Source organism: Bubalus kerabau, chromosome 15 (assembly GCF_029407905.1).
Source record: "Bubalus kerabau isolate K-KA32 ecotype Philippines breed swamp buffalo chromosome 15, PCC_UOA_SB_1v2, whole genome shotgun sequence".
Classification (NCBI taxonomy): domain Eukaryota; kingdom Metazoa; phylum Chordata; class Mammalia; order Artiodactyla; family Bovidae; genus Bubalus; species Bubalus kerabau.
This window is the reverse complement of record NC_073638.1, coordinates 79,480,234-79,503,065: the sequence shown is the minus strand read 5'-3', so window position 1 is coordinate 79,503,065 and position 22,832 is coordinate 79,480,234. Positions and strand designations below refer to the sequence as shown.

Here is a 22,832-nt window from a genome sequence, read left to right as displayed (position 1 = left end):
AAGAAAGAGTCTAAGATTATATTCTATTTTACATTGTGGTATTTTAGGATGCTGCATTTGATTTATTAACAAAAATACCAAAAAAAAAAAAAAAAAGGGTAGCTATCATGTGAATTAATTTGAAATCATCAAAATATTTTGTCCAGTTTTTCTGCTGGACACTGTGCATGTGAGTGACTTTAAGCATTTTATTCACAGATGGAATTCAGAGGGTAAAATCCACCAGAGTGGAACCAGACTACATTGATGGAATTCATCTTGCTTGGCTTTTCTGATATTCCTGACCTACAGGGATTTCTTTTTGGGGTGTTTTTGATCATGTATATGATTATTCTGATGGGAAATAGTCTCATTATCATAATAAACAAGATGGATCCTTCCTTCCAGACTCACATATATTTTTTCCTAGGGAATTTTTCTTCCTTGGAAATATGTTATGTATCAGTCATTGTCCCCAGGTTATTAACAGATCTTAGTAGACAAACTAGAAATATAGCCTTTCTAGCCTATGCTGCTCAAATATATTTCTTTCTGGTGTTTGGAGCCACTGAGTGCCTTCTTCTGACTTCAATGGCTTATGACAGCTATGTCGTCATTTGCAACCCACTGCTGTACCCTCTCCTCGTGAACAGTAGGCTGTGTGTCCAACTGGCTGCTGGCTGTTGGGTCAGTGGAGTTCCAGTGCATAGTGTTAACCCACCAGATCTTTTCTCTACCCTTCTGTGGCTCTAACCAGTCTAATCACTTCTGTGATGTACATCCAGTGCTTAAGCTTGCCCTTGGGGACACTTTTATGACTGAGATATTGTTTTATGTAATTGCTATTCTAGTTGTCACTATTCCATTTATGTTAATTCTTGGATCTTACGTGAGAATAATCGTGACCATCTTGAAGCTGCCTTCAGCCACTGGGCAAGCCAAGGCCTCTCCACTAGTTCTTCCCATCTCATGGTTGTGGCTTTATTCTTTGGATCAGGATTCACTACATATTTAAGACCAAAGTCCAGTCATTCTATAGGAATGGACAACTTTCTCTCTCTTTTTTACACCATTGTCACATCAACATTTAACCCAGTGATATATTGTGTGAGAAACAAGGATGTTATGGTGGCTTTGAGAGAATTCTTACTGAAATTGATTGTACTATGATTTAAAAATATTAATTCATAAAATTTGTTTCTTATTCATTATAGTCTCCACTCAATAATTTCTGTTACTTTATCATTAGCTGTGACATAATATTTTAGATAAATGATCTATTATGTTTATATTACATAAAGTATGATGTTATTTTAAACAGAAAATTAATCCCAAACTCTATTCAGGATATTGATATCTCTGATATAACACATAACATTTATTAATGGGTCTTGTTACTGTTGTTGCTTTTTAATTTGCAGAATATTGCCTATGTTTCTCTTTCCAATGAAATTATTCAGCTTTCTTTCTCTAATCCCAGCATATAGCCTGAAAACTAATAGGCATCAAATTAACTTTATTAGATTAAAAAACTAAAAGCATGATATAGCAGGCCTGGTATTGACAGTCTCATTAAAAGATGTGTGTCTGAGCAAAAATTATGACATCATATTCGAGACATAAAATGTTAACTCACTGGCAGTTGTACCTCTGCTGACTGTACAGAACAATAGAAAGAAGCAAAGATCATTTGTTGCATTTATTTCTGAGAAAGGTTTTCCAAATTTTCCATATATGCTGGTAGGGCATCTTCAGATACTGGTTTCTGAATATAACTTTCATGTCAGAACATACTACCTGCATGAGAAGAATATAGTTTTCTAGGAGAACCATTATTCTGATTAATAAAGGGTAGAAAAGAGAGATTTTCCAGCCATGGCTGGCTCGTTGACCTCTTGGATACAAGATCATTCCAGTAAAGATTTCCTTCAACATAACACGAAAAGAAAGCCTTTCCAAATTTGATTCTCTGGTTTTGACCACTTATTCAGGCTCAAAAATCTTACTTTTAACTGGGTGACTTGCTCTGAACATGCCTTTTAACATTCTGTTTATTATTATTTGCTTTGAGATATCCTTATTTTCCTCACTGAGGCTGGTGACTGAAGCCATGAAATTAAAAGATGCTTGCTCCTTGTAAAGAAAGCTATGACAAACCTATTTCAGTTCAGTTCAGTTCAGTTCAGTCACTCAGTCGTGTCCAGCTCTTTGTGAACCCATGAATCGCAGCACACCAGGCCTCCCTGTCCATCACCAGCACCCGGAGTGCACTGAGACTCACATCCATCGAGTCAGTGATGCCATCCAGCCATCTCATCTTCTGTCGTCCCCTTCTCCTCTATCCCCAATCCCTCCCAGCATCAGATTCTTTTCCAATGAGTCAACTCTTCGCATGAGGTGGCCAAAGTACTGGAGTTTCAGCTTTAGCATCATTCCCTCCAAAGAAATCCCAGGGCTGATCTCCTTCAGAATGGACTGGTTGGATCTCCTTGCAGTGCAAGGGACTCTCAAGAGTCTTCTCCAACACCACAGTTCAAAAGCATCAATTCTTCAGTGCTCAGCCTTCTTCACAGTCCAAATCTCACATCCATACATGACCACAGGAAAAACCATAGCCTTGACTAGACGAACCTTTGTTGGCAAAGTAATATCTCTGTTTTTAATATGCTATCTAGGTTGGTCATAACTTTTCTTCCAAGAAGTAAGCATCTTTTAATTTCATGGCTGCAGTTATCATTTGCAGTGATTTTGGAGCCCCAAAAAAATAAAGTCTGACACAGTTTCCACTGTTTCCCCATCTATTTCCCATGAAGTAATGGGACCAGATGCCATGATTTTCATTTTCTGAATGTTGGCTTTAAGCCAACTTTTTCACTCTCCACTTTCATTTTCATCAAGAGGCTTTTTAGTTCCTCTTCACTTTCTGCCATAAAGGTGGTGTCATCTGCATATCTGAGGTTATTGATATTTCTCCTGGCAATCTTGATTCCAGCTTGTGTTTCTTCCAGTCCAGCGTTTCTCATGATGTACTCTGCATAGAAGTTAAATAAGCAGGGTGACAATATACAGCCTTGACAAACTCCTTTTCCTATTTGGAACCAGTCTGTTGTTCCATGTCCAATTCTAACTGTTGCTTCCTGACCTGCATACAAATTTCTCAAGAGGTAGATCAGGTGGTCTGGTTTTCCCATCTCTTTCAGAATTTTCCACAGTTTATTGTGATCCACACAGTCAAAGGCTTTGGCATAGTCAATAAAGCAGAAATAGATGTTTTTCTGGAACTCTCTTGCTTTTTCCATGATCCAGCAGATGTTGGCAATTTGATCTCTGGTTCCTCTGCCTTTTCTAAAACCAGCTTGAACATCAGGAAGTTCATGGTTCACATATTGCTGAAGCCTGGCTTGGAGAATTTTGAGCATTACTTTATTAGCGTGTGAGATGAGTGCAATTTTGCGGTAGTTTGAACATTCTTTGGCATTGCCTTTCTTTGGGATTGGAATGAAAACTGACCTTTTCCAGTCCTGTGGACACTACTGAGTTTTCCAAATTTTCTGGCATATTGAGTGCAGCAGTTTCACAGCATCATCTTTCAGGATTTGAAATAGCTCAACTGGAATTCCATCACCTCCACTAGCTTTGTTCGTAGTGATGCTTTCTAAGGCCCACTTGACTTCACATTCCAGGATGTCTGGCTCTAGGTCAGTGATCACACCATACTGATTATCTGGGTCGTGAAGATCTTTTTTGTACAATTCTTCTGTGTATTCTTGCTATCTCTTCTTAATATCTTCTGCTTCTGTTAGGTCCTTACCATTTCTGTCCTTTATCGAGCCCATCTTTGCATGAAATGTTCCCTTGGTATCTCTAATTTTCTTGAAGAGATCTCTAGTCTTTCCCATTCTGTTGTTTTCCTCTGTTTCTTTGCATTGATCACTGAAGAAGGCTTTCTTATCTCTTCTTGCTATTCTTTGGAACTCTGCATTCAGATGCTTATATATTTCCTTTTCTCCTTTGCTTTTTGCTTCTCTTCTTTTCACAGCTATTTGTAAGGCTTCCCCAAACAGCCAGTTTGCTTTTTTGCATTTCTTTTCTATGGGGATGATCTTGAACCCTGTCTCCTGTACAATGTCTCAGACCTCATTCCATAGTTCATCAGGCACTCTATCTATCAGATCTAGGCCCTTAAATCTATTTCTCATTTCCACTGTATAATCATAAGGGATTTGATTTAGGTCATACCTGAATGGTCTAGTGGTTTTCCCTACTTTCTTCAATTTAAGTCTGAATTTGGCAATAAGGAGTTCATGATCTGAGCCACAGTCAGCTCCTGGCCTTGTTTTTGCTGACTGTATAGAGCTTCTCCATCTTTGGCTGCAAAGAATATAATCAATCTGATTTTGGTTTTGACCACCTGGTGATGTCCATGTATAGAGTCTTCTCTTGTGTTGTTGGAATAGTCTTTGCCCTGCTTCATTCCATATTCCAAGGCCAAATTTGCCTGTTACTCCAGCTGTTTCTTGACTTCCTACTTTTGCATTCCAGTCCCCTATAATGAAAAGGACATCTTTTTTGGGGTGTTAGTTCTAAAAGGTCTTGTAGGTCTTCTTAGAACCATTCAACCTCAGCTTCTTCAGTGTTACTGGTTGGGGCATAGACTTGGATTACTGTGATATTGAATGGTTTGCCTTGGAAATGAACAGAGATCATTCTGTCGTTTTTGAGATTGCATCCAAGTACTGCATTTTGGACTCTTTTGTTGACCATGATTGCTACTCCATTTCTTCTGAGGGATTCCTGCCCACAGTAGTAGATATAATGACAAACCTAGACAAAGTATTAAAAAGCAAAGACATCACTCTGCTGACAAAGGTACATATAATCAAAGCTATGGTTTTTCCAGCAGTCATGTATGGATGTGAGAGTTGGACCATAAAGAAGGCTAGGTGCTGAAGAATTGATACCTTCTAATTGTTGTGCTCAAGAAGACTCTTGAGAGGCCTTTGGCCTGCAAAGAGAGCAAACCAGTCAATTCTAAAGGAAGTCAATGCTGAATATTCATTAGAAGAACTGATGATGAAGCTGAAGCTACAATACTTTGGCCACCTAATGAGACGAAACTCATTGGAAAAAACCCTGATGCTGGGAATGATTGAGTTTAGGAGGAGAAGGGGGCAAGAAAGGATGAGATGGTTGAATGGCATCACAGACTCAACAGACATGAGTTTAAACAAACTCTGGGAGATAGTAAAGGATGGGGAAGCCTGGCATGCTGCAGTCCATGGGTTGCAGAGTCGGTCACATCTGTGTGACTGAACAACAACATAGGATATTAAATATAGCTCCTTGTGTGTATATACACATGCACGTGTGCACACACACGCGTGCACACACACACATACATACTAGGACCTTGCTTGTCATCTATTTTGCAAATAATAGTTTGTATCTGCTAATACTAAACTCCAAATTTGTCCCCCCTACCCTTTTTCTCCTTAGGTAACTATAAATTTGTTTTCTATGTTTGTGAGTCTCTTTGTTTTGTAAATAAGTTCATTTGTGTCATTTTTTTAGATTCCACATATAAATGGTATCATACCATATTTGGATATTTGTCTTTCTCTTTATGACTTGCTTCATTTAATATGATAATCTCTAGGTCAATCCATGTTGCTGTGAATGGTATTATTTTATTCTTTTTTATGGCTAGTATTCCATTGTATATATGTACCATTATTTTTATCCATTCATCTGTCAACAGACATTAAGATTGCTTTCATGACTTAGCTATTGTAAATAGTACTACTAGGAACATAAGGGAGCATATATCTTTTCAAATTATAGTTTTATTCAGATATATATCCAGGATTGTGATTGCTGGATCATATGGAAATTATATTTTCAATTTTTAAGGAACCTCAATAAGTTTTCCACAGTGGCTGCACCAGTTTGCATTCCCACCAGCAATGTATTAGGATCCCCTTGTCTCCATAAGATCTCTAGCATTTATTATTTGTAGATTTTTTTTAAATGATGCTATTTGATTGGTGTGAGGTGATACCTCATTGTAGCTTTGATTCACCTTTCACTAATGACTATTGTTGTTGAGCATATTTTCATGTGCCTGTTGGCTATCTGTATGTTTTCTTTGTAGAAATGTGTAATCTGGTTTTCTGTCAATTTTTTCTTGGATTGTTTGCTACTTTGCTGTGTTATTGTGATTGAGTTATATGGGCTGTTTGTATATTTTGGAAATTAAGCCCTTGTCATTTGCATGGTTTGCAAAAGTTTTTACCCAGTCCTAGGTTGTCTTTTCATTTTGCTTATGGTTTCTTATGCTGGCAAAAACTTATATGTTTCATTAGATCCTATTTATTTATTTTGATTTTTAGTTCTATTACCTTGGAGATTGAACAAAGAATATGTTGCCATGATTTATTATTTCTCTATGCAAATAGACTCTCTCTTCATATGTACACATAGTGTGATTCATTTCTCTTTGTGATATGTGTTTTTGGTATGGAATATTTGTAGTTTAAATTCTATGTAAGATCAGAATCACAGACAATTTCAACCAACAAATGTAATTACAGAATCTTAAAAATACATTTTATTTAAATATATTGTCTTATTTAATCAGAGTAGAGCATTTAAAGGGGTTTTTAAAAAGAGTTGAAGTGTCATTTTCTTATTTATTTCACTCAATTACTGAGCTGGAATAAAGGTTAAACTCACTGAGACAAGGAGAGGGGTGAACACATACATGAACACACACAAACTCAAACAGTAAAGGAAAAATAATAACTTGGTAGTGGGAAATGCACCCTTTTGGAATATGCTAAATCTACAAAGAAGCAATTAAACATCCAATTAAAATTAATATCTTATAAACATTGGGGAAACATTAAGGTAACAGAGAAATCAATAATCACATGAGGATGCAGGATCCATATCCCATTTGACTGTATCTAGCTGCATGTGATCTTATTTTAACTGCCTCTGAGATTAGAGTTTATGCCTTTAGAGGACTGATGCCACAACCAAAACCTGTAATACTGTCCTCATGGTTACCCAACACTCCTCAAAAAAAAAAAAAAAATAAAATAAAATAAAAGGCAGCTGTGTGTATACGTTCAGAACGTGTCTCAGATTTTTACAAAAAGGTAATTCAAATTTTCCCTGCTTTTCATTTCATTTAGAAAATGAAAATCTCCTTTTCATTTTTGTGCCTCAACTGAGTTATTTGGCTTTCTAATAAAAAAAGAAAACAATAAACTAGAAAAGTTAGTAATGGGAAGGATGCTGCTAAGTACTTGGTGCTGCCATTGATTAATGTGGACAGGTACAGTGTGTGCTAATATTAATTCATGGCATTAATTTGATAGTGTGCTTTGTATTGAAAGAGTCATTTGGTTTAATTTAAAACATGACAAAATCATGTTTATGAATATGGTAAATGTCAAAATGATGAGTATTTGAAATGGAATTTTTTTTACTGCATGGGGAATACAGAAGCAATTTTCAAGTATTGATGCATAGATTTCATTTTGTTTTTTTTTTTAATTTATTTATTTTAATTGGAAGCTAATTACTTTACATAGATTTTACAGTTGCAGAATATGCAAAGTGGTCCTGAGGAGAAAAAATTGCATTGAGTTAAACTCACATACCTGTTCAGACCATGGGAGAGACTTCAGCTAGAATAGTTTGGTACTTTGCATTTTGGATATAGGCTAGAAGACAAAGTACAGAATATATATATTGCATTTGCAGAAACTGAAGTGAAATATGTGTACTTGGCCCAATAATTTGAGAATCCTTCAACCCAGGTGTATTTTAACACAGAGAATTGCTTAATAATTGCCAATGTTTATTCTTGGAGAAGGAAATGGCAACCCACTCCAGTATTCTTGCTTGCAAAAATCCCATGGACAGAGGAGCCTCGTGGGCTACAGTCCATGGCGTCACAAAGAGTCGGACATGACTGATCGACTACGCATGATGCTTATTCATTTGTCCACTAATTTTCCTCTTGCTTCACTTGTTCTATATATTATGCTCTGTTATCCTAGATTTTTTTCATGTGTGATTAATTTTATCAGACCTACTACTTCCTGTAAACTTTTGAGAGGAAAATATTTAGAGTGAATTCAAGTTTCAGCATACAATTTCTGTAATAAATGGCCAGAAAAAATTATACTTTGCTCACTGAGTTCATCCTGTTGGGTTTAGCAGACTCACTGGAGTTACAGATTACCCTGTTTTGCCTTTTTTCTGTGATTTATACACTTACAGTTGTGGGGAATTTTGGAATGATTCTCTTAGTCAGAGCTGATTCCCGACTTCACACACCCATGTATTTCTTCCTGGCTAACCTGTCCTTTGTGGATGTTTGTTATTCATCCACCATCACCCCAAAGATGCTGGTAGATCTATTATCAGAGAAGAAGTCCATCTCCTTTGCTGGGTGCTTTCTGCAGATGTATTTCTTTATAGCCTTGGCCACAACTGAATGCATCCTTTTTGGGTTAATGGCCCATGACCGCTATGTGGCCATATGCAACCCTCTCCTTTACTCCTTGATCATGTCCAGGACGGTCTGCCTAAAAATGGCAGCAGGGGCTTTTACAGCAGGACTGTTGAACTCCATGGTTCTCACAAGTTGTATCAGCAGCTTTCATTTCTGCAGTTCCATTGTCATTCATCACTTCTTCTGTGATAGCCCCCCACTTTTTAAGCTCTCCTGTTCTGACACACACCTGTATGAAAGTATCTTGTCCATTTTTGCTGGTGTGAATATCGCTGGAAGTCTGCTGGTGATCCTCACCTCCTACTGCTACATTCTCTTCTCCATCTTCCGTATGCATGCAGGGCAGGGGAGGCGCAAAGTGTTCTCCACATGTGCGTCTCACCTGACAGCCATCATCCTGTTCTATTCCACCTCCATCTACACTTATCTGAGACCTACTTCCAGCTACTCCCTGACTCAGGACAAAGTAGCTTCCGTGTTCTACACTGTGGTGATCCCCATGTTGAATCCTCTGATCTACAGTCTCCGGAACAGGGAAGTGAAGAAGGCTTTATGGAATGTAGTTACTAGGAAAAGGATTCCTTCATTTCTGTGATTGATTAATTTTCTGAACTAAATAGAATATACAATTTAATTTTCAGAAACTGGATCAAGCTTATTTTCATTACAACTTAATCTGTATAATCACGTTCTGGTAATTTTCATGGTCACGAGTCCTGTTAGATATAACTTATCAAACTTATGTAAGATCATGAAACTTTTTTCTGATCATTGTATGTTTTCCTATAGATTTCTAAAATGTGATTTATTCATAATGCTGTCTTGGTTATGGAAATAAAGGGTTAAGTAGAGATAATTTTTGCAATGTTACATGAATCTAGTTGTGTATTATACTTGTAATTGTCAGCTTTTTTAATGTATTTTTTCAACATTTGTGATTTGTAAAGGATTGTATATATCACATGTGCGAAAATGTTTTCAGTGTAGATTTCCACTTTATTGAATTAGGGTGGTAATGCTTAAATCAAAAATCAGTAATATCATTTAACTGCTATAGTAAACATGTGGACTTTCATTTCCTTTATCCCCATAAACACATACTTATTCATTAAAGAATATATAGGAATTTGTTTAAATGTATTTTGTTTAGAAAACTGCTGTCTGGTTAGAAAGCACCAATTGCAACAGCTTTTCTTCTGTTCCCATCTTTTCTTCTCAAAAGTTTCCTGTTCTCTCACATTTCCTCTCCCAGACTGATGCACATATTATACACAAAGCCACCTGCACAGTCAGTCAACTAGAGCAGAGTGTAATCAACGTATAGTTCAAAGTAGGTAGATTGATCTTTGAAGGATAAAATGGACCCATATCCTTTAAAACAGTCTCAGGGATTTCCTGATTATGGAAGCATTCTACCAGTCACCAATGAAATTCATTACAGTTAATCTGTATATTATATTAAAGGTAAGCAATAATATATAGGTGGAATGGAGTGGCATAGTAGAATTCTGGAGGAAATTGAGTGGGATTCAGGGCTTGCTAAGATGCTAACCACACTTAGAACTTTTGGAGGGATATTCCCTGTGGCTCTTCCCTTGTCCTTGCTGCTGAAATTGATCCTGATAGAAGTTACAATATGCAAGTCATCTGGGATATAACAAAGCAGATCCCATGACCTGTCACACCATTCAGTGCCCTCTGCTGTCCATATAGTCCAGCTGGGTCTGATGAACACTCATGTAGGCATGTAGTTAGAAGTTAGTGTCTCCTTCTAATTTATTTCACTTAAAAACAGAGCTTCCATGTTGGCTCAGTTGTTAAAGAATTTTCCTGCAGTGCAGGAGACCTGGGTTCAATCCCTGGGTTGGGAAGCTCCCTGGAGAAGGAAATGGCAACCAGTTCCAGTATTCTTGCCTGGAGAATTCCATGGACAAGGGGGTTCAGCAGGCTACAGACCAGGGGGTCCCAAAGAGTCAGACACAACTGAGTGACTAACACACTCACTTTCAAGAACAGAGCTAAACTGAAGGTTAAATTCAGCCAGACAAGTGTAGGGATACACACACACACACACACACACACACACAGGGAAGAATCATAATTTGGTAGAGGATTATGTAACCATTGGAATAAGCTTAAACTTCAAGGAAAGAGAAAATTACATAGATCTTTTTTTTTTAATTTGGCAAATAAATAACTTTGAAATAGCAGAGAAATCAGAAAGTTCCATATAGTGTTTAATCACATCTACTTGCACGTGATCATATTTAAATACTTCTGAGACTGCAGTTTCTGCCTTTAGAGGATTCATTACACAATTAAAAACTATAATCCAGTCCCCAAGGTTACCTAACCCTCTTTGAGGAGAACAAAATAAAAGGATAGCAATATGCATATACTCAGAATGTGTCTCAAATGTTTACAAAGTGGTAATTCAAAATGTCATTGCTTTACATTTCACTTAAAACATGAAAATTGCATTTTTTATGTTTTTTTTATGCCTCACCTGAGTTATTAGGGATACTAGTAAAAACAGAAATAATAGACTAGACAAGTTAGTACTGAGAAAAATGCTGTTAAGTACTTGGTGCAGACTCTGTCATTCACCACCATAAATAGTTATAGTGTGTGCTACCACACAGCATTAATCTGATAATGCACTTTGAAATGAGAACATTTATTTGTGTGCCTTAATACACTACAATATCATCATTAAGAATATGATAGATGTCAAAATATCAGTTATCTAATTGGGCTATTTTTTGCTTCCTGGAGAACACACAAATGATTTCCAAGTGACCATACATAAATTTTGGAGTTAAAGAATATAGAAAGCAGACTTGAGAAAAAAAAAAAAATGATTTCGGTTAAATCCAAATACCTGCTCAGAGAATGGAAAAAAACTTCAGCAAGAATAATTCTGTACTTTGCATTTGGATATGGACTAGAGGGGAAAGAATAGAACTTAGATGCTGCATTCGAAAAAGAACCTTAGGTGATGTATCTGTATTTAGATGAGTCATTAGTGGATCCCTTAGTCCAGAATTAATAGAGCCAATTACTTAATGAAATCCAATGCTTATTCATTTGTTTACTAATTCTCCTCTGACTCGGTTTACCGTGCTCTGTTGCCCCAGGTTTCTTTTCCCTATATGTTTTACTTTATCAATATTTCTATTTCTGGTAAATTGTGCAATGGGAAATATGCACACCCAGTTTAAGTTTAAGCATACTGTATCTGTAATCAATGGGCAGAAAAAGTTGCACTTCACTCACAGAGTTCATCCTGTTGGGATTAGCAGATACATTGGAGCTACAGGTTATCCCCCTTTTGCCTTTTCTTGGTGATTTACATGTTTACAGTTGTGGGGAATGTTGGGATGATCCTCTTAATCAGGACTGATTCAAAACTTCAAACACTCATGTATTTCTTCCTGGCTAACCTGTCCTTTGTGGGTGTTTGTTATTCCTCCACCATCACTCCAACAATGCTGGTAGATTTATTCTCCAGGAAGAAGACAATCTCTTTTGTTGGCTGCTTTTTGCAGATGTACTTCTTTATAGCCTTTGCCACACCAAATGCATCCTTTTTGGGTTAATGACTGTTATATGACCATAAGCAGCCCTCTCCTTTATTCCTTGGTCATGTCCAGGATGTTCTGCATAGAAATGGCAGCAGGGGCTTTTACAGCAGGACTGTTGAACTCCATGGTAAACACCAGTTATGTAAGCAGCTTACCATTCTGCAGTTCCAATGTCATTCATCACTTCTTCTGTGACAGCGCCCTCCCACACTTTTTAAGCTCTCCTGTTCTGACACACGCCTGCATGAAAGCATCTTTTCCACATTTGCTGGTGTGAATATGGTCAGAACTCTGCTGGTGACCCTCACCTCCTACTCCTACATTTTCTCTCATAAAGTTATAATCCATCTCAACCATCTGTGGTCCATGTTGTTCATCTCAGTCAATAAATACTCATGTAGGCATGAGGTTAGTAGTTATTTTCCCCTTCTGATTATTTTCACTCAAGAACAAATGTGGAATAAAAGTTAAAATTACTCTGCTAAGGTGAGGGATACACACAAACCCACACAGGGAAGGACGGTAGTATGGTAGTAGGTTATATACCCATTTGGACTAAGCTGCTAACACTACAAAGAAAGAGGCAATTAAATAACCATTTTTAAATAAAGCAAAAACTTTAAAAAGACAGAGATCAGGAACCGGGTTATGATGAAGATCGCACTAGTGTTTGATTCATCTCTCTGGGTGTGATCACATTTTAATTACTTTTGAGACTGCAGCTTCTGCCTTTAGAGGATTGATTTCACAACCAAATCTATAAACCAGTCCCCAAGTCTACCCAACTCTGTTTAAGGAGAACAAAATAAAGAGGCAGCAATATGTATATACTCAGAAGCTGTCTCAATTTTTTACAAAGAGCTAATTCAAATTTTCACTGATTTTCATTTCATTTAAAACATGAAAACTGTCTTCTTTTTATTTTTTGTGCCTCAACTGATTTATTAGGGATTTTGACAAAAAAGAAAATACTTGACTAAATAAGATAGTACTGGGAAGAATGCAATAGGAACTTGGTACTGCCATTCATTGCCATGGAAAGGTATAGTGTCTGCTACTATATGGCATTCATTTGATAGTGTGGTTTGTGATGAGAATGGTTATTGGTTTACTACAAAATCATTCTTAACAATATGCTGTGCTGTGCTTAGTCACTCAGTCATGTCTGACTCTTTGTGACCCCATGGACTGTAGCCCACCAGGCTCCTCTGTCCATGGAATTCTCCAGGCAGGCATACTGGAGTGGGTTGCCTTGCCCTCCTCTTCTAAACAATATAATACATGCCCAAATTTTGGTTATTTGAAATGGGCTGCTTTTGCTGCTTGGAGAACACAAAAGCAATTTCCAGGTGGTGATGAATGAATTATTGAGTTGAAGAACATACAGAATGATCTTGAGGAGAAGAAAAAAAAAATGTATTTGAGTTAAAATTAAGTGTCTGTTCAGAAGATATGGGATAGACTTCAGCAAGGACATGTCTATATTCTATATTTTGTATGTGGGCTAGAAAAGAAAGAATACAACATAGATACTGGATTTTCAAAAAGAAAAAATTAATTTGAAATGAAATATGTGGACCTTGACCAGTCATTTTTTAATCCCTCAACCCAAATGTGATACAACTGCTTAATAAATTCCAACAGTTATTCATTTTTTCTACTAACTTAACTATTATGTCAGTTTTGGTATTTACTATGCTCTATTATCCTAGGTGTTATGTATTCTATATGCCAACCACTAAAACTCATCCATATTTGTACTATTTCCTGTAAACTTTGGGCCTAATGCAAATTTAAGCATACTATACCTGTGACAAATGGCCAGAAAAAATTACACTCTGCTGACGGAGTTCATCCTGTTGGGCTTAGCAGACACTTGGGAGCAGCAGCTTGTCCTCTTTTTCTTTTTTTCTGTGGTTTACACAGTGACAGTTGTGGGGAATGTTGGGATGATCCTCTTAATCAGAGCTGATTCCCGACTTCATACACCCATGTACTTCTTCCTGGCTAACCTGTCCTTTGTAGATGTTTGTTATTCATCCACCATCACCCCAAAGATGCTGGTAGATCTGTTATCAGAGAAAAAGTCCATCTCCTTTGCTGGCTGCTTTCTGCAGATATACTTCTTTATCCTTTTTGCCACAACTGAATGCATCCTTTTTGGGTTAATGGCCTATGACCGCTATGTGGCCATATGCAGCCCTCTCCTTTACTCCTTGATCATGTCCAGGACGGTCTGCCTGAAAATGGCAGCAGGGGCTTTTACAGCAGGACTGTTGAACTCTGTGGTGAACACCAGTTATGTAAGCAGCTTGCCATTCTGCAGTTCCAATATCATCCATCACTTCTTCTGTGACAGTGCCCCACTTTTTAAGCTCTCCTGTTCTGACACACACCTGCATGAAAGCATCTTTTCCACATTTGCTGGTGTGAATATGGTTGGAACTCTGCTGGTGATCCTCACCTCCTACTGCTACATTCTCTTCTCCATCTTCCGTATGCATTCAGGGGAGGGGAGGCACAAAGCATTCTCCACATGTGCATCTCACCTGACAGCCATCCTCCTGTTCTATTCCACCTCCATCTACACTTATCTCAGACCTTCCTCCAGCTACTCCTTGACTCAGGACAAAGTGGCTTCTGTGTTCTACACAGTGGTCATCCCCATGTTGAATCCTTTGATCTACAGCCTCAGGAATAAGGAAGTAAAGAAGGCTTTATGGAATGTAATTACTAGGAAAATAGTCCCTTCACTTCTGGGATTTTTTGGTGAATTTTCTGCATTAAATAGAGTACATTGAAATTTGAAAAGCTAGACTCAAGTTAGTTTTTCATTAGAATATTTTCTAATTAATCAAATCCATTCATATTCACATACATGTATCCAATTAGATATAAGCAAAGTTACCAAAGTTATATATAAAACTATGGAAGTGTCATCTAATCATTCTATATTTCTTTTGGGTTCTCAGAAATAGGGGTAACTTGTAAAGAAATTTGGGTTATAAAAATAAGCAATTCAGTGTTTAGAGTCAAAATCGACAATATCACATGAAACTAGCCATGTAGAGTATTTGCAACTGTCAATTTATTTTTTCCTGATGCATGTGTTTTTCACTATTTATAGTTTGTGAGAGAGTGTTATATACAGCATATATCAAACTTTTTAAACTTTAAAATAGATTCCAGTTTTATTTCTGGAATTATTTCCTGCAGAGTTGCTTAAGTCTAAATACAGGATTATCCTTTTAATAGCAACAGTAAACATGCCAACTATCATTTCCTTTATCCCTGGAAAAACACACATATCTGTTAAAGAAAAAAAAATATGAATTGGTGTAAAAGAGTGTTATTTAAAAAGCTGCTGTCTGACTTGAACACACAAATTTATGATAGTTTTTCTTCTATTCTTTGTTTTCTTCTCAAAAGTTCCCTACCCTTCTCTCAATTACTCTGTTGCAGATGATATTAGTACATAAACACAAAGACACATGCACACATACTCAGCTAATCACGTTTCAAAGGAAAATAAACAGTATACTGTCAAGAAGGTAAAATTCAAATGGCTAAGTGTAGAAGAATAAAAACTCCAATATAAAGTAGCTGAATTTATGTGAAAATATGTAAACTGTACAGATTAATGTGCACATAACTTTACTGCAAATATGTAGTAGTGGTCGTAGTGTTAGTTGCTTCAGTTCAGTTCAGTTGCTCAGTCTTGTCCGACTCCTTGCGACCCCATGAATCACAGCACGCCAGGCCTCCCTGTCCATCACCAACTCCCGGAGTTCACTCAGACTCATGTTCATCGAGTCAGTGATGCCATCCAGCCATCTCATCCTCTGTTGTCCCCTTCTCCTCCTGCACCCAATCCCTCCCAGCATCAGAGTCTTTTCCAATGAGTCAACTCTTTGCATGAGGTGGCCAAAGTACTGGAGTTTCAGCTTCAGCATCATACCTTCCAAGGAACACCCAGGACTGATGTCCTTCAGAATGGACTGATTGGATCTCCTTGCAGTCCAAGGGACTCTCAAGAGTCTTCCCCAGCACCACAGTTCAAAAGCATCAATTCTTCGGCACTCAGCTTTCTTCACAGTCCAACTCTCACATCCATACATGACTACTGGAAAAACCATAGCCTTGACTAGACAGACCTTTGTTGGCAAAGCAATGTCTCTGCTTTTGAATATGCTATCTAGGTTGAAGTTGCATGTGATTCTTTGACACCCACGCACTGTAGCCCACCAGGGTCCTCTATCCAAGGGATTCTTCAGGCAAGAATACCAGAGTAGGTTGCAAATATATAACTTATTGCAATTAGATAGCTTTATTTTCAATCTGTAGCTTTATAGAAATAATTTTAAAACAAATAGCTTTATTGAAACTATGTGGGATGTATGTCAAATGGAAAGTGCGGCACCAGAAAACAGAAATGTGGTCATTTTTTGCTAAACTGAGATATAATTTACTGTCGTGGATGGGAAATTGATGTGTACTTATGTTAGCGTTCTCTTTAAACTTTGTGATACTAGCCATTCTGTAGACACATTGCTATGTCTAAAACTCTGAATTTGTGAATTGGGCTCAAAGTGTTAAATCTCCTGAAATTGTATTATCATGTTTCCCTTTGTTATAAAACAAATAAGATGTAAAAATACAATTTATTAGTCATGGTTGCACTGTGTGTGTCAGTCATTAACTCATGGGTAAAGGAAAATAGAAAGATGAAAAATGCACACATACTTTTTATACATTGTTTTATTATCCTCTATCTCCCTGATGTCTGACTTTAAATTTTCTCCAGTCAATAGTGAGGAAGATATGGAAAACAATTCCCAGTCTAAAAAATAAAATACAACTACAGAAAAAAAGAGATAAACACTTTCCCTTGGTTCTTATTTAAATAGCTGCAATAAATAGTTTGGGTGAACCATCTTTGTATAACAGGCACTGTGGACTCAGTCACCTGTGGCCAGGTGAGTGCATTCACATGTTAGTGCAATGGCTATGTGGAATGTGGGAGATGAGTGTGAAGAATGTTCTTAGATAATTTATGCAGAAGGAGAGCAGAAAAAAAAGCAGTGCATCTGTGCTAACTTGGTTAAACTCTGATAAAGATAGGAAACTCCTGCATTTTTAAGATCTGAGTGTTCTAAAGCAGAGTATTTGCAAAGTGTTGGATGCTACTGAGTGATACACACACACACACACACACACACATCCTAATTTAAGGTGAAGCTTCATTGTAAACAATCATTCAGGGACAGGTGGCGCTGATATTTTCCACTGATGACTTCAACAGCTTCTGGTGTCATTTTGTGGTTTTGCAGCCAAAATAGGGAGGGGCGGAATTCTAGGAGATGTCCTCTTGTTACCAAGTCCGAGTTCGCTCTGCTCTCCACACGATAGGCCACTGAATGAATCTGAGACCCAAGGTGTTGAGGCAAGGAAAACGACTTTATTCAGAAAGCAGCTGACCCTGAATATTCACTGGAAGGACTTTTGCTAAAGCTGAAGCTCCAGTACTCAGCCTGATGTGAAGAGCCGACGCATTGTAAAAGACCTTGATGCTGGGAAAGATTGAGGGCAGGAGAGGAGGGGTGACAGAGGATGAGATGGTTGGACGGCATCACTCAGTTGTCATGAGTTTGGGTAAACTCAGGGAAACAGTGAAGGACAGGGACACCTGATGTGCTGCAGTCCATGGGGTCGCAAAGAGACATGACTGTGACCAAACCATAATTGTCACATATGGTTGATTGTTCTCTCAAGGCCAGCTGTTTCCATGACATTTTCTTCAGCCATTTATTTTGGTCCTCTGGTCCTGGTCAAAATTCTCCTCCTTTGATAATTCTTGCTTTGCTGACTTTATGGCCTTGGGTTTCTGTGGTCAAGTCAGGAGGAAGGAGCAGGAAAGTTACAGGAAGGGGAACCCCTTCCAGAGCTCAAAAGGGGACTCTTGTCTAACACTCAGAAATGAATTGTCCAAGGAGACACACTTGCTGACAAAGCAAGAGACTTTATTGGGAAGGAATGCCCAGGCAGAGGCCAGGATGGTGAGGGAGCCTGGGAGGACCACTCTACCTCGTGACTCACAATCTAGGGTTTTATGTTGATGGAATTGATGTCCAGGTTGTCTTTGGCTGATCATTCTGACTCAGGGTCCTTCCTGGTGGTGCATGCACTGCTCAGCCAAGGTGGATGTCAACAAGAAGGCTTCTGGGACGTGGTAGGACACATGGAGTCTCCATTTGACTTTTCCCAGATTGTGGAAAATCTGACTTTTCCCAGACTGTTGATGGTGTCTTGTTAGTTTCTTACCTGGACTTCCTGTGGTAAAATAAAGAAAGTGAAGTCACTCAGTATGGCTATCAGGAGGTAGGGACCACAGAACCCACCTTGAGTCTGTCCAACATGGAAGGAAATTCACAGTGTTAATCTCATGACTATGCTGGTTTTATGACTGGAGACAATTTCCTGATCAAAGTATGGATAAATAGAACTGAAAGAATAGCACAGATGTATCACTGAACTATCGGGGCAGAGATCAGAACTCAACAAAAGATCCTAAGATCTGTCCCGAGGCATAAAACATAAGGGAGGTGTGTTGGTGGCTGGGGCTGGGGACCGACCCTGTATTAAATTTTCCTCAGAGTCTCTGGGAGAACAATAGGATATGCATATCCCAGATAAGGTTGCAGGAGGCTTCTAAGAAATGACTACCATATGGTTGCAGAAGGAATGGAGATACTAGAGATAAAGCATAGCTCAGAGTCATAGGAGTTGCCTCCCAACCAGAACAGTCAACATCTGGGTATATCTGTGAAGTGGGCGATAGTGGGCCTCTGGGCCAGACACCTGGTGTTGTCAAGTGGAGTAGAATTGAGCCTTTGTTCTCACCCCGATACTCCAAGGACAAAGCCAGTGGTAAAAACAGCCCTGCTAAAGCCAAGAGACAGGTAGGTGCCCACTCCTGAGGTCAAGGAAGACCTCCCTGTCTGCACATGTGCAGGAAGTTCTTGGGGGTTGAAAAGGGAAGGGGCCCCACCCTGTAATAAGTGGGCATACATCCATACACCTCTGTGGTGGGATCCATCTTAGAAAAAAAATGTGCACTCCTCTTGAGGAGGATCCAGGGACCACTCAGGTTGAAGGAAGAAACAAGACAATCGGCCAAAGGTAAACAGAGCCCCGGAAGGATGGTCCTATATGTGTGATTTACACACCTCCACAGTGCACTCCTCCTCACTCAGGATGTACCCCCTTCCTCTCAGGGTGTGCATCTCTGCCTAGTTTCTGATGTTCTGCACTCCTCCTCATTAGAGACGATGCCCATACCCTTTCTTTCTGGGGGTGCATCTCTGCCCTGCTTCTGAGTTGGATAAACAAACTGTTTTCCTGTGTGATCTCCCATGCATTGAGCTATGCTCTAATAGTAAAATTTGTACCTGTTTTTACAGTTTTTCTCTTATTGAAACATTCTTGCTTTCAGCTAGGGGCAAGAGTCAGAGATGCTTTAATTCTAGCCCCTGGTGGTCTTGTGGCTAGGATGCTTGGTTTTCATCCCATGCACCACAGGCTATTTAAACTACCTAGAATATGAAAAGCTCAGGAAGACTAACCTACTGTCCAGAAAAAAAAAAAAAAAAAAAGAATCAATTGAAAATGACTGCAAGATGTCTCAAGTGATGGATTTAGCAATGCCTCCCATAATCTTTTAATAGGATAGTCAAGGACTTGAAATAAAATATAGCTAAACAAAATTTGAGTTAAATACAGTGTTTCAGGGCTTCCCTGGTGGTTCAGATGGTAAAGAATCATCCTGCAAAGGGAAACCTGGGTTTGACCCCTGTCTTGGGAAGATTCCCTGGTGAAGGGAATGGCTACCCTCTCCAGTGTTCTGGCCTGGAGAGTTCCAAGGACAGAGAAGCCTGGCATCCTGCAGTCCGTGGGGTAACAAAGAGTCAGACACGACTGCATGACTTTCACTTTCACACACAGAGAGTTTCAATAAATACATAAAACCTGTAAAAAATGCACTGAAATTCTAGAGTGAAAGGTAAAAAGAAACGAAATGAAACATAAATAAGAAGTAAGTAAAATAAAAAATTAATAGGATTAGATTTACAGTAATTTGGACACGGTCAAAAAAGTGTCAGTTAACTTGAATTCAAATTCTGGAAAAAATAAAACCCATAAAGAGTATTTAAAAAATGATATAAAAAAGTCACAGCCTCAGGAACAGGCGGATTGTCTAAAATTGTCTAAAATATGAATAACCAAAGGTCAAATGTAAAGCACTAATTATAGTGAGAGAATAATTTTCAAATTTGTTGGAAATCACGAATATATGTATTACAGTGAGCCCCTTTAGAATGAATAAGAATAAAATCTAGCACACCATAGTGAGACGGTTACAGAATGCAAGGTTGTGTCCCTGATGCACAGTGAAGCCAAACACAGCTGACACATCCCAGTTTGGAGCAGAGAAAGCTTGACTTCAGGGCCATGCAAGAACAGGTGCCTCACACTCCAAAAGCATTTGGAACTCCGACAAGCGTTTTAGCAAAACATGTTTAAAGACCAGATGAGGGAGGGGTCCCAGTGTACATGATCAGCTCATGTACAATTATGTATTTGGTTGATTCTGAGGTAGCAGAGCAGCTAACGTTATCAATCATTAGGTGTCAGTAGGTCTGGAAATCAAGCAGTTAATTTCTTGCACTTGGTAGTGGTCACTAGCATTTAAGGACTTCCCTGGTGGCTCAGATGGTAAAGAATCTTACTGTAAAGCAGGAGACCTGGGTTTGATCCTTGGGTCAGGAAGATTCCCTGGAAAAGGGAATGGAAACTCACTCCAGTGTTCTTGCCTGGAAAATCCCATGGACAGAGAAGCCTCGTGGGCTACAGTCCCAAAGAGTAGGACATGACCGAACAACTAACACTTGACTTCTTCAGCATATGAAAAACCCAGGAAATATGTATGAAATATTATTATCTGGGTACTTCACAGAGGAGCTAGACAGAGGATTTCAGGGAGGTGCAATAGGAGTCCTGATCTGTTAGACAAATGACAACTTAAAGCTAAAATATTGACAGATAATTTGGGATTATAATATAGATACAAGTATAATATATGACATCAATAACACAAAGAATGCAATCTGAGGAACTGGCAGAACACTGTTATAAGATTATGATGTTTGTGAAATGTCAGGTGTGACGTGCTTGATGTGAGACATGAAGCGCAATGTGGAAAGTTGTAAACAAAGATCAAAGTGGAACAATTTTAACTGTAGGCAAACATTGATATCTTGTACATTTTAAATTGTAAACCCTGAAGCAATCATTGAAATAATAATAAAAACTCAGAGCAATATATCAAATGTAAAATATAAAACAATTAATTCCAAAATTGGCAGAAGAGCAGCAAAACGAAAGAATAAATGGAAACCAATAGGAATTTATAGTAAAAAAAATAAATGTTAAACAAATATGGACTAAGCAGTCCAAGTGAAAGGTAAACATTAAGATTTAAAAAAGCTATATGTTCAATACCTGCCACATTGAACTGCATTTTGAATAAACAGATTAAAAGTGATTGAAAGTAAAAGAAATGAAAAAGTGAGATAATTTCCATATAATAAATTGTTAATAAATATTTTTGAATGTGCAAAAATGAAGAGAAGAAAAAAATGAGATAAGGTATAAAGAAGAAAGAAAGAAAGTGAAGTCGCTTAGTTGTGTCCGAATCTTTGAGATCTCATGGACAGTAGCCCACCAGGCTCCTCAGTCCGTGAAATTTTCCAGACAAGAGTACTGGAGTAGGTTGCCATTTCCTCCTCCAGGGGATCTTCTCGACCCAGGGATTGAACCCGGGTCTCCCGCATTGCAGGCAGACGCTTTACCGTCTGAGCCACCAGGGAAGCAAGGTATAAGAAAAACGTATTTATATATTAGATATTAAAGAGGTCATCGTGCAAGTGTGTTCAGCATGGGTGTGTGTGTGTGTGTGTGTGTGCGCACACTAAATTGCTTCAGTCACGTTGGATTATTTGCGACCCTATGGATTATAGCTCTCCAGGTTCCTACGTCCGAAATTTCTCCGGCAAGAAAACTGGAGTGGGCTTCCATGCCCTCCTCCAGGGCGTCTTCCCAGCCCAGGGATTGAACCCTGTGTCTCGTGTCTCCTGCACTGGCAGGTGGGGTCTTTAGCACTAGCGCCCCCTAGAGTGTGTTCTGAGTATAAAGCAAATCTGTCAAAATTAGAAGCAAACACAGCTCTCAAAGAACACTTTTGAAATAGGAAAGCATTTGTTAAGCAGCAGTATGATGGGAAAAAATGAATCAGACATTTGCTTGTACTATATGTAGTTTATCTTGTTTCCCTGCTTCATCCATAAACTTCCATAAACAAATACAGCTTTTTGTGTGTGTGGATTACATTTTGTTTGTTTATTGATTATTTTATTTTTGGAGGCTAATTACTTTACAATATTGTATTGGCTTTGCCATACATTGACTTGAATCCGCCATGGGTGTGCATGTGTCCCCCTTTCTGAACCTCCCTCCCCATCCCATCCCTCAGGGTCATCCCAGTGCACCAGCCCTGAGCACCCTGTCTCATGCATCAACCTGGACTGGCGATCCGTCTTAAATGTGATGATACACATGTTTCAATGCCATTCTCCCAAACCATCCAGCTTTTGTTGGTAATAAGAATATTTTCCAGCTTCAGGAAG

General features: G+C 38.5%; 2 protein-coding genes and 1 pseudogene across 2 annotated transcripts; all 3 read left to right on the top strand.

Moving 5' to 3' along the window:
- The first annotated feature begins 225 nt into the window (after positions 1-225).
- On the top strand, positions 226-1,149 carry LOC129627891 (olfactory receptor 10AG1-like; annotated as a pseudogene).
- A 7,007-nt stretch (positions 1,150-8,156) lies between these two features.
- LOC129628450 (olfactory receptor 5F1-like) lies at positions 8,157-9,101 on the top strand. The gene has a single exon (XM_055547891.1). The coding sequence runs from the start codon at positions 8,157-8,159 to the stop codon at positions 9,099-9,101; it is 945 nt and encodes a 314-aa protein (XP_055403866.1).
- A 4,806-nt stretch (positions 9,102-13,907) lies between these two features.
- Positions 13,908-14,891, top strand: LOC129627890 (olfactory receptor 5F1-like). Its single transcript, XM_055547345.1, has one exon. It carries the CDS (start codon positions 13,908-13,910, stop codon positions 14,889-14,891), a length of 984 nt encoding a protein of 327 aa, XP_055403320.1.
- The last annotated feature ends 7,941 nt before the right edge of the window (positions 14,892-22,832 follow it).

Excerpts from the sequence above, each read along its gene's own strand:
- LOC129628450 (XM_055547891.1), top strand. The coding sequence starts at position 8,157 with ATGGCCAGAAAAAATTATACTTTGCTCACTGAGTTCATCCTGTTGGGT.
- LOC129627890 (XM_055547345.1), top strand. The coding sequence starts at position 13,908 with ATGGCCAGAAAAAATTACACTCTGCTGACGGAGTTCATCCTGTTGGGC.